Raw genomic sequence first — 13,079 nt, forward strand, 5'->3', positions numbered from 1 at the left:
ACGGTTTTGTACGAGTTTATTTAGGATATTTTATTTTATTAGGATATGATAATTTATTTTATATTTTTCTTATTGTAAAATTTTAATATTTTAAACGGATGCACGGTGGCAACACTTGCGTTTGGCTAGTATTTTTTTTGTTATCCGCCATCATTTTGATTAAAACCAAAATTCTTAATTTTTGTACATATTTATAATATCTATTTTTGTGTTATAGGACAAAAAAAATAAACTTAGTCAATAAAATTCAATGCAGTGTTGAATTGTTAACTTTATTTTTGTTAATAGATAACGGAAAATACTAAATATTTATGAGTAAATTACACACAGTCAACTTAATAAAGTAAATTTTGTTATAATTTAAATGTAAGACATCACAAACTATGTATGAATTTATTGATAACAAATTTAATATTGTTTCAGAAAAACTCCCTTGATCTCTACATCTCCCATCAACGTGGTCCATTTTTCAAAGCAGAATTTCAGACAGAGTTGGACCTGAGCAAGTTCCACATCGCAGACGTAACTGACAAACGTATATTTGTCTCTGTCATGCACACAGAAAACCTGGCGAATCTCTACGTGTCTGAAATAAGCAGAAATTTCACTCAGTATAACTTCGTGCTTAGCTTAGAACATATTTTGAGCTATTTTCCCGATGGAAATTGGAAGGATAGTTGGTTGGAGTAAGTTCTATAGATTTTTTAACATATATTTTAGGCGTAGTCATGATTAAACAAAATATTAATAATAATATAAACGAATTCAAGGACTCATATAAAAGAATTGAAGGAAAAGAAGGAAGGTTGGAATGGTAAAAGTCCGAAAAAGTCGTCCCTTTATAATAAATACTTACATTTACCAACTCATGTCGGTAAATCTTAGGTTTTACTGGAAAATCTTAAGATTTACCGTAGTTCGAGCTTTTACAGTAACATATACAACCAGTTGTCGCATGCGGCTTCGCTCGCTTTTTTAGGGTTGGTCGCTTTTTTAGGTTAAGTGTTTGCTCATACCAACTCGTGTTGTTTTATACTAAATTTCATTACACTTGTTTGTCTGTGAAGGAGCAACAGACTGACCGATAGATAGACGGACAGAATTTCTTTCACCTTTAGAATTTTATTTTAGATAATATTAGTATAGATTTGTGTATTTGGACTATTGCTACTCCATTAGCGATCAGCCTTCCCAGAAAAAGTTTCTTATAAATATTGTCACACAAGAATATTAATCTGAAAAGTACTTTACTATTGTTATGTATAATATATGGACGGATAATAATTTCTTATAGATGATATCGATAAAATTACACAAGTACAAAGACAACTATTTTTTTCTGTGCCATAAATATTGTATGAATAAATTTCTCGCCGCCTAGTGAGTATGACTGTTACACTCAAATATTCCATGGCCCCGAGACAACATTATAAATTTATAAAACAAATACTTTATATAACAAAAAACATTTATTGTAATTTTGTATGGTTTTGTATGTAGTTACAAATGTTAGCGAAGAATAAAATGTGCTTTTCGAAATAGCGTAACATTAGACAATCGTTGTTACCTTTTAATAAAGGTTTACTTTATGATAATACTAGTTGTCGCCCGCCGTTTCGCGTCCATTTTAGTTGTTGGGCATAAAAAAATACCTCGTGTCCTTCATTGGGGTTCGAACTTGCTGCATATCATATGTGGTTCGGTAGTTTTGTCGTGAAATAGCAAAAGACATACGAACAGAGTTACTTTCGCATTTATAATATTATACATTGTTTGCCCATGAAGGCGCGCCGCTCTACGTTAACTATCATATTTATATTAATTGTATGATCAAATTTGTATTTTGATGTATTTACTCTTTATGTTAGTCGTCTTACGCACACTACGACAGATTGTAATATATATAAGCACGTCACTCTTACTAATGCACACCGATAATTTAAAGGGACGTGCCTTCGTGGTTAAATAGATCTGTAGGGCTGACAAATGATTGTCATTTTGTGACAAGTCATGTGTATTGACTTGTCACAAAATGACAATCCGTAGGTTGGTGGCGCATTGGTGTGATGTAAGGAATGGTTAATATTTCTTACATTAATGAATGTCCTTTTCTGGTGGTGACCACTTACTACCAGGTGGCTCATTTGCTCGTCCGCATTCCTATTACATAAAAAAAGAAATTTCTATCAATTACTGGATCATATCGGATCTCTCTATAATCTAATATTAATGACGAATTAAAATAATAAAAAAAAAATGTGACTAAATTTTTTGTCGAGGCGCATTTAACGGAATTAACGATTTGGTTGCATGGTTGTTGAAAGTTTGATATTCAGAAACGCAGAAGCAGTTAACTGTATATCTTTAAATGACTATTGAATAAATGGCTAGTGATAACGTAAGTGTATTTTTAGAAACTCGAGAAAGGCATAGGTGAAGCGATATAATAACATATTTATACGAACATTTACCACATGTGATAAGAGCCGAGATGGGCCAGTGGTTAGAACGCGTGCATCTTAACCGATGATTTCGGGTTCAAACCCAGGCAAGCACCACTGAATTTTCATGTGCTTAATTTGTGTTTATATATGCGTATGTATAATTTCAACGAGCATAATTGCATTGGAGCAGCGTGGTGGAATATGCTCCAAAAAACCTTCTCCTCGAAGGGAGAGGAGGCCTTAGCTCAGCAGTGGGAAATTTACAGGCTGTTAATGTATAATGTAACAATAGTGTTAATAATATGTAATAATAGTTAGGCTTAGGAGTATAATAATAAGGTGTCACCAACGATAATCTTTTTCTACAGAATTTCTACCTTATTGTAATGTAAATACCGATCTTTTTCCCCAGAGATGTGACAGAAGATCCGTTCACTGATTTGTACCGCGTTGAAGGTTTGAAGGGTATATACATCGCGTCTAAGGTTAACTTCAAAACTCAGGCGTCGAACATAGAGCCGGAGCATTTGGTGTCACTCATCACATTCGACCACGGAGTCACGTGGTCGCCTATCAAACCACCGACCGAAGATGAAAATGGTAAATAAATGAACACTTTTTTTTTCAATTGGACCGAGTTGCCCAGAAATGTGCCAACCCATAAATACTAAGAAAAGTTTAAGTTTAAGACGTACATTATGCAAGCTATCCATCATAAATTAATAAACATAATAAAAAAATATGTATGACACAGGTTATGTAGTACTCTTTTAAATCTTAAAAAAACTTTTAACTATTTTAAGTGTTTTTAGGTTGTCTCATTTCTGCAAAAGACTGCCAAATTAGGCTCCTATGATGCATAATCATAATTTTACAAATTTATATTAAACGGAAATTACTAACTTGGTGGTAGGACTCTGTGCAAGTTCGTCTAGGTACCACCCACTCATCATATATTCTACCGACAAACAGCATTACTCAGTAGTAAGTGAGCCAGCTTATTACAGGAACAAGGGACATAACATCTTAGTTCCCAAGGACGGTGGCGCATTAACGATGTAAAAAATGGTTAATACCAATTGTGGTTACCGCTTACCATCAGGTGGCCCATTTGCAGGGCCTACTTATATCATAAAAATAATGTAAAGCTACCACCGATTCGGAGTGTATGTCTTAACGATAAGAATTTGTAAGAAATTCATTTTACTCTTTTCCACTAATTAAATAACCTAGTTTGTACCCCACGCTTTTTTTCATCTATCTAATCTTGTATTGAGTAATTGAGCTATTAGTGTAAAATATAACTAATTAAATAAAATTTAATATAAAACACTTTATATATAGTTAGCTACTTTATCCCTTTGTACAAAGTAGCTTTCTAGTATATTTACATATATCATACCATTTTTTTATTAATAGATTGCACTCGCGAAGCCAGAAGGCGAGGGGGGGGGGGCGTTGTTTGTTAGGTTTGCTAGTTAACAGATAAAAAAATGAAACATCATATATTGACTCAAGTATAAATATTATTCATTACAAATTCTAAGAATCTCGGTCCAGCTTTTTGTTCTACTCTTCGTAATTTATTATTTCAGCCTGCGGTTGCGATAGTATTATCTGAGACATCGTAGGTTAGTTTTTGTTATTCATAGTGAATTAACATAATTAGCGTACAATCATAAGGAAATAATGTTAACTCTCTCAGCAGGCTCGTGAATTTATATTCATAAAAATATAATAAACCCTATTCACGTATAGGTGCTAGGAGTTATGAGAATATCTTCCGCCTACATAAATGTCGAATTACATTACGAAGGTTTCAGTGGTTTAGTTTGGTTGAAGTTATATGATTTAAATAATACTATGTCTATGGCTTTTTATATTAAACTAGTATAGTAACGCGGAAGAGCTTCTTTGTTTAATCTCTGGAACTAAACTAACTAAACCTAAGTATTGGTTAGACCAATACTTATTTTTTAAAATATTATATTACATTAATTTTTATTTTTTAAAATAAAAAAAAAAAAACCGTATAATATGTTGTTATGCTTTTGATAAAATATATGATTATATCGGTACAACTAGCAAGTTACAGTAGTTCGTAGTAATAATAATTACTACTGATACTACGATTACTAGAAATTTGTTTTTTTTTTCTTTGTACTCTTATTACAGAATAGAAGATATTCTGTCTCTAAATAATAATTTATTTTATAACGTTTCTATGACTTTAAAGTTGTATTGTTTTTATCGTTGTAACACCTTTACGAATTTCTGATTTGCATAGAAGTTGACTAGTAGATATTGTCTATTGTGATATTGGCACTTAAGCCGTCTTTAATACCTACTATACGAAATAAATGTAAATGTCTCAGATTCTTCTTCGGTTCATGTCAGTTTTCGTTTGTTCTTCTGCAACTAGCTTTTAACCTAGAAATTCTAATCAAGATTAACGTATCCTAACCTTTCGGCCATTCAATCCAGTCTCAATAATATTATCATTCTAAACTTAAACTTAATGTTATATTTAAAACAGGAAAGCCGCTTAACTGCCACATAGAGAACTCCTGCCGTTTACACTTGTGCCAGAAATTCAGTCAGTTGTATCCAGTAACAAGGTAAGGATGCTATAATCTAATCTAATTTAAATACTCGCAACCTTGAGAATGGAGTGTATGCACTGTTATGTACAATTTACTTTGAACTTTATTTTAATGTAGTTGAGTCTATTATTGCCTGTAATATGTAGTGAACTATAGCCCTATCAAGTGTTGTAGTTACTTTATTTGGTAGTTAGTTTGTTTAGAGACTTTGCTAAGTATGTGGTCGTATTATGCTAATCAATACCCGCTGTCAATTATAGATTAAGTAATGATCGTATCCGCTGGAAGTTCTTGCATTGTGATCAATGATGGTTTATCGACATCTGAAATGTAATGTGTTAACGTCAAAAGTTTTATAAAAAATAATACCCGACATTTGGTTTCGAAATTTCAATTGTTTACACCTTTAAAGACGTATCACTTTGAATGTTACCTACATCAAATATTAATTTTAAGTTGATGGTGTAACTTTTTCAATTAATCAATAAATAAATAAAAAAAGATCGATAGTAATAATCACCTTGGATATTTTGAATAATTAATTTAAAGTCTCATATATAGTTTAGTCATATGATCCATTTCTATTAATTATGTTAAATATATGCAAATGAATTTACATACATTTACGTTCAAATCAGTGACCTATAAAATATCATTATTTAATGCCAAGCGTTATAAAACATCAACACTTAAACGAATGAATCGAATCGATGTATAATGACGATGAATGAACGATGCCATGTAAAAATAACGTTCTTTTAATCGAATTTCGAAATTCAAACTCCAAAAAAATCAAATCGATTATCTTTATTCAGTGTATAATTACACTTCTTACGGTAAAGAAAATTACACTGACTTCGGTGCGGTTTTTTACTACGGTTTTTGTCCACTATTTAATTTTGTTTTCTTCCGATGGAATTATGGCGTGACACAATCGTAGAGATTATCCCCAGTTTAACGTGCTTTCCGAGACAAGACAGTAGAACTTTGTGCTCTTTGAAATCCAGGAATTAATATGCGTCGCGATTCTAAGCTGGGCGCTACGCGTAGCCAAGGACAACGACAATAGCAACAACGATAATATTACCATCATAATTATTTTTTGCGTTCTACGTCGCGGCTGCAGTCATAAATATAAATAAATATAAATATTGGACAACATCACATACATTACTCTGATCCCAATGTAAGTAGCTAAAGCACTCGTGTTATGGAAAAAGTCATTGAATTAGTTAAAGCTTCTTTCATATTATTTAAGTGAAATCGTTCTGATTACTGAACTGAATTTGATCATAGAAATGCAATCGCCGTCCTCAAACTGCAGCCTGCGAGCCGGGCGTGTTTTGCGCGTGTATACTGTATTCCAGGTCTACGCACATATGATATACTATAAGAGGTGGAGGCTAAATATTACGTTATATTTATATACACTATAATAGCAGATATGTAAAGCAGTAACGTAATACCGGATTTGTCGCTGGTATTTATCGATATTTGCTGATTTTAACTTTGCTAAGACAAAACTTGAATATTATGTAAAGTAGATGCTATCGTCGTAACGTATAACAAGTTATTTTAGATCAACATGTGAAACTACATATTATTTTATAATTTAATTTAAAAAAAAAAAAATATGAATAACGAAATCAATTCTTAAATAAATTAATAATTCTTAATAATTAAACAAATGATAAAGCTTTCCAAAATCATTCAATAAATGAATAATAATCGCCTATATATATATATATTATGTATGCACTATATAATATAGATAGCTATATTAGTATATTCTAAACTTTCGTAATTTCGTCTCTGTTTTCTATTAAGGAGATTACTCAGTAAATAAAACACGTGGATATTAACCAAAGATCTTGATCATAACTGGATAAGCAATCTTTTGTCAGAGTTTTATCTACTTAATGCAAGCATATAATTTATTTCTATTCAAGGCGGTTAAAGATAGAATCTTGAGAAAAATCGTGTGAGATGAAATTCAGCCACATGGGTATCGACAAATCGAAATATAGCAGTGACTTGCAATAAGCATCAATCATTTTCTTTAAGAGTCATTTGTCCCGGATATGGGATATCTTGGCACTTTTTTTTTAACCGTAAAAGTCTTTGTATGCCAATGTATAAATATTGTTTATCTAGTATAACATACATTCAATGAAACATTCAATCAAAGGCAAAGATAATTTAGACTATTTATAATTAGCATCAAAGAATATAGCATCAGTTAGGATTGCATTCAACTCGTATTCCTAACACAGTTATTGTAATTTATTTCGTTCATGAATTAAAACTTATTAAGATTAAACAGGAGATAAGATCATATTACTCGCGTGGGATTCTGTACTTGTTATACCAAGAATTTCAGTCAAATACAGAGAATGAGAGTTTATCGTGATTGTTGTATTAACGTACAATGATTAAATTATCTGTGTGGAATTTCCAAAAACAAGAGTCAATCAATTTGTTGTGATAAATTGAATGATTAATAGCGATAAATATAAATAAGGAATTGTTATCCACTTTGTTGCCATATATGATTAAAAAATTAATTTAAATAATTTAAATTTCACATTAGAATAAAATTGTGAAATTTTAAAATAACTGGTCTTAAATCGATACTTATGTTTAAAAATGGAATATAATAGAAGATAATTTTTTGCAGCCAACCAGGAAAAGTGATAAACACTGATATGAGGTAAACGATCAGCTATAGAGAATGTGGTATTTGTATGTTGGTTGCAATGAGCACGGGGTGCTTTCTAGAATATAATTTAGATCTGCAAAATATATAATGGGATTTTTTTGGGAATTGATTACGACTTGGGCTTATACACGACACTTCGTATCTAACTTATGATCACTAGTCATCACTGATTGGATTTTATTCTAAATGCAGTATTTTTAACTAAATGCACGTTCATTATGTATATACATGATTATAGATTTTATAGATTGTTAAATTCGATCGCGTATTATAAACTGTGTGAATAACGGTATGTGAGTAAACATTTGTACAGGCTTTACACTTTTGTCACTAATATACCAGTGATTTTAATATTGGAATGTCTTTATCGTATCTTTGTTTTTTATTTATTTACTATTAAGTTACGTTAAATAATTATATTAAGTTTAGTCCATGTCATTTAATTTCAATGATCTTATAAAATGATTGTAATTAATTTTCTAATTACAGATCAGCAAGTATAATGAGTTCTAAATCAGTGCCTGGCGTTATAATGGCAACTGGGGTGCTGGGCAAGTCCCTTAAAGGTATTCCCGGAGTGTATCTCAGTAGGGATGCTGGCCTCACTTGGAAGAGAATATTGAAGGATTATTATTTCTTCAATTACGGTGATCATGGTGGAGTACTTGTAGCTGTCAAGTATTTCAAGTCGAGAGGGGAGACGAGGAGAATCTTGTATTCGACTAACGAGGGCCTCGAGTGGAATTCTTATGAGTATGTATTGATTTATTTGTTATTTATTATTCTAAATAACGTTTTGTTACTTTTCGAGTAAGGTAGCAGTTGACGATTATATAGATATTTGTCTATGGTGTAGCAGATTTGAATTTTAGAAAAATAATTATAATACATTACAGTAATATATCATACAGTAATATAGCATTATAATTTAAGGGGCTCAACAATTGATACTGTATTATATAGTATATAATTTTTGGTATACATGAATTTTGAACCATGTAGAGTATTTTTTTTTTGGAAGAGCTTAAATTTTATTGTTCCTTTTTATTTTAGGTTTAATAGTGACGACCTACGCATATACGGACTTATGACTGAGCCAGGCGAGAATACAACAACGTTTACAATGTTCGGCTCCGAGAATGCGCAGCATCAATGGATAATTATTACTATCGACTTGTTAAACACTTTCCCGCGTAACTGTACGGAGGATGACTACAAATTTTGGTCCCTAACCTCACCGAATTCTACGGTATCTTGTGTTCTCGGTACTAGAGACACGTTTCAACGACGCCTCGCTCATACAAACTGTTACAATGGCGTAGGATACGAAAGACCGGTTAAAAAGGAAGTGTGCGAATGCAGCAGACGCGATTACGAATGCGATTTTGGATTCGTACTATCTAATAACGTCTGTATCCGGAATCAAAGTCTAAATTATGATCCATATGCGGTTTCACCAGATTGCCGACCGGGTACGTCATACTATCGAACCAAGGGCTACCGAAAGATCGATGGAGATATGTGCAGAATATCGTATTATATGCCTTACGAGCCTGAAATGGTACCTTGTCCATTAGAAGAGCCTACAGAGTTCATATTGGTCGCTTTGAGAGACAAAATAGCGAGAATTGATTTATCAGATAATTCGACTGTAATACCAGTACAAGGACAGAGAAATATAGTTGCAATTGAATTTGATATGAAAAATAACTGTATTTACTGGGCTGATATTGAAGTAGATAAAATTAGCCGCCAATGCTTCGGTAATGGTAATACACAAGAAGTAGTCGTCGACACCGACTTAGCTAGTATAGAAGGTATGGCTTTAGACTGGATCTCGAATGTTCTGTTCTTCGTAGACGGTATGCGCAAAAAAATCGAAGCGGTACGGACTGATCTCACAAGTCAAGGTAGAATGAGGGCCACTATATTGAACTCGACGATACTTTCCAAGCCGCGTGGTATCGCTGTCCATCCTCGAGCGGGTTATCTATTTTGGACAGATTGGGATCGTTACAGCCCGTCCGTTTCTAGATCAAATCTCGATGGTACGGATGTCAAGAAGCTGTTCACGAGGCCCATTGTGCAATGGCCGAATGGTATTACTATCGACCAAATGGCGGACAGAATCTATTGGGTAGATGCGATGGAAGATTATATTGCAAGTGCAGACTTAAATGGACAATATTTTAGAAGAATACTATGGAACGATGAAAAAGTTTCACATCCGTTCGCTGTCGCTGTTTTGAAAAATAAAATGTATTGGGATGATTGGAAAGCAAAGTCCATTTTCATAGCCGACAAAGACACTGGAGCTAATATCGTTACGATTAACGATAATTTATCCGGCTTGATGGATCTTAAGGTCTTCGCTTATTTCATGCAACACGGAACCAATGCCTGTTCATATAAAAATACGAGCTGTGATACGCTGTGTCTCGGTGGGCCCGGTAACAGCTTCAGTTGTCTCTGCCCCGATGGGTTTAAGAGACTCAATGGAAAATGTATGTGTCCGAATGGAATGGAACCGGCACCGAACATGACTTGTCCGAAACAAGCCGGCACTTGTGCTACGGTATGTATACGCAATAATAAATTATAATTGAATTCGCCTTGATATAATGTTGAAACTCTCATATGTATTATATTATTTTAGTATTTGGATACTTGAAAAAGCAAAGGCAACATATATAGTGTAATTTAAATGTGAATTTAATTTCGAAATATATTTTATAATTATTTATTTTAAACATGAATCAAAAGATTTTTCTTCGACACGAGCCCGGTCATGCAACCTTATGTAAACAATAATTGCATTCTGCTATCTATGTATGTGCTATTATATATGTGTATTGTGTCATTCTCCAGCACGAATTCACATGTAAAAACGGCATGTGCATAGCGAGCACGTGGCGCTGCGACGGCAACGACGACTGCGGCGACCTGTCGGACGAGGCGGGCTGCCTGTGCGCGCCGCCGCTCGTGGCGTGCGACGACGACGCGCACTGCTACCTGCCGCCCTGGCGCTGCGACGGGGACGTCGACTGCGTGGACATGAGCGACGAGAAGGGTATCTATCTCCGTCTCACTCCCTTCCACTTCTCTTGCACACTTCGTTGCTTTAATGTTTAGAACCATTGTAAAATCAAAATTAATAGGATTTAAGTTACATGATTTTATTTTAAAATAATGCTAATGAAAATATTACGATTCAATTTGTTTATTTTAAGATTGCAACAAGAAGAACTGTACCGAAACTCAATATCAATGTGCGAATGGAAATTGTATCGAGAAGAGGTGGGTCTGTGACGGCGATAACGACTGCAAGGACGGATCGGACGAACGCAATTGCACGGTAGGAGAAATTTCAAGAGTTTTAATATATAATTACACATGCTTATAAATAAATGATAACTTATTAGTTAATTAATAGGGATTAACTTGCCACACAAATGCCTTCAATAATACAGGAAGTATTGAGCAATTCAATACTTCCTGTATTATTATTCCTATATTAGTTTCATGTATGTATTTAGTTTAAATTATATTATAGATTTAATCTTGTAATATTGACTGACTGCTTCACCGGTCTAGTAATCTCATTGTATGCAGGCTGTAGATCTCGAGGGTTCGAATCTTGGGTCAGATTGATAAAAAATATGTTCGAGTTTGTTGAGACATTCTCATTAGAAATTCGGAAATTGGCAGCGACTTTGGGAGCACGTAAACACGCACGAGCACGTTCAGGCTAAGGATCTACGGTCCTTTGCGTGAACTCACTCCGGTTGTGTATTGTTATTAAATTAGTTGAGTCAGGAAAAGGATACTGCTGTGAATGATATTGTGTACCTTTGTGCACTATATTATCTTATGCGCATTTGGGTAGTCTTCGTTAAGCATAACGGCCTTCATTGAAATCGTTTAGGAAGAAATGTGTCCAGACGACTTGCAAAATTTTCATTTGTGCTATTTTAGCAAAATATACCAAAGCGTCCCGAGTCAATGAGTTGTGACTCCCATGCATTCCGGTGTCACGACGACACCAATCCATTATGTATCCCCGACTCATGGGTGTGCGACGGAGAGAGGGACTGTCCCGGCGGAGATGACGAAACTGAAGACAGGTGTAGGAATTCCTCATGCGCACCTTACATGTTCAGATGTCCTAGTGGAAAATGTATTTTTATGTCTTGGGTGAGTGATAATCATTTTTCGAGGTTCATCGATCTATTGATTTTTTTAAATTCTATATTTGAATATTTTGGAAGTTCAAATGGTTTCTTAAAGGACTAAGAAGTAACTGTTTCGTAGGTTTGCGACGGCGAAAATGATTGCAGCGACGTACAAATGTCTGACGAAATTAATTGTGCTTCAATCGGCCATACCAAATTAATACCTCGACCCAGCGTAGAGCCGCCGAATTTTTCCAACAATGGTTCATGCTTGGACTGGATGTTCAAGTGTGAAAATGGAAACTGTTTGCCATATTGGTGGCGATGCGACGGTATCGATGACTGTGGGGATAACTCGGACGAATTAGCTTGCGGCTTAGTAGTTCCTGAGAAGCCGATTGTCAGCCCAGAACACGACGCTACTAAACATAAATGCTCTAAGAATCAGTTCACCTGTGCTCCTGGTGCGTATAAAATCACAACTTATGTGTTTTAATTGTGGTCAGATAATAGTAGAATAATTGATATTTTTTAGTAGAACATTATCTTTACAAATGATGAATTGGTTCGATTTTACCCATTGAATTTTACCCAACGAAAACAATTATGTAGTATTTGTAAAACTAAATCATTTAAATGAACTTAGATCACTGGCAAGCTAACATTGAATAGTCAGTCGGCATCAATAAAGAACAATAAGATCTATAGCCGTAGCAAGCCATTTTTATGCAATCGTAATTTTAACTTAACTTTTTATTTTTTTAATGGTTTTTATATATTATATTTATTGTACTTCCGTTTGATGTTCTAAAAAAAAGATATAAAAACAATACTCCGTTAATTCGCAGGTGTGTGCATCCCGCTGTCGTGGGTGTGCGACAAAATGGCGGACTGCGCGGACGGCGCGGACGAACGCAGCTGTCCCGCGACGACGGGCGGGGCGGCGCGCTGTCCCGCCGACAGCACGCCGTGCGCGGACGGGCGCGCCTGCGTGCGCGACGAGCAGCTGTGCGACGGCGTGGCGCAGTGCGCTGACCGCAGCGACGAGGCCTACTGCGGCTCCGTGAGTGCACACATCTGCCACCACACCTACATGTGTGATTTTAATTACCATACTCTCACGATGCTACGGTTAAAATTT

General features: G+C 34.6%; 1 protein-coding gene across 2 annotated transcripts in view; it reads left to right on the forward strand.

Annotated features, from left to right (window-relative positions):
* The window catches only part of LOC113399150 (sortilin-related receptor-like), a 42,420-nt gene that overhangs the window by 20,627 nt on the left and 8,714 nt on the right, over window positions 1-13,079 (forward strand). Inside the window, exons 5-15 of one of the 2 annotated variants that reach the window (XM_026638216.2) lie at window positions 424-686; window positions 2,857-3,044; window positions 4,981-5,062; window positions 7,725-7,757; window positions 8,256-8,519; window positions 8,820-10,341; window positions 10,635-10,836; window positions 10,997-11,121; window positions 11,742-11,960; window positions 12,078-12,402; window positions 12,787-13,001. In XM_026638216.2, coding sequence (XP_026494001.1) covers window positions 424-686; window positions 2,857-3,044; window positions 4,981-5,062; window positions 7,725-7,757; window positions 8,256-8,519; window positions 8,820-10,341; window positions 10,635-10,836; window positions 10,997-11,121; window positions 11,742-11,960; window positions 12,078-12,402; window positions 12,787-13,001 — 3,438 coding nt within the window. The remainder of the gene's footprint in view (window positions 1-423; window positions 687-2,856; window positions 3,045-4,980; window positions 5,063-7,724; window positions 7,758-8,255; window positions 8,520-8,819; window positions 10,342-10,634; window positions 10,837-10,996; window positions 11,122-11,741; window positions 11,961-12,077; window positions 12,403-12,786; window positions 13,002-13,079) is intronic. The other variant, XM_026638217.2, reaches the window with a different exon arrangement.

The sequence above is a fragment of the Vanessa tameamea genome, chromosome 15 (assembly GCF_037043105.1).
Source record: "Vanessa tameamea isolate UH-Manoa-2023 chromosome 15, ilVanTame1 primary haplotype, whole genome shotgun sequence".
Classification (NCBI taxonomy): domain Eukaryota; kingdom Metazoa; phylum Arthropoda; class Insecta; order Lepidoptera; family Nymphalidae; genus Vanessa; species Vanessa tameamea.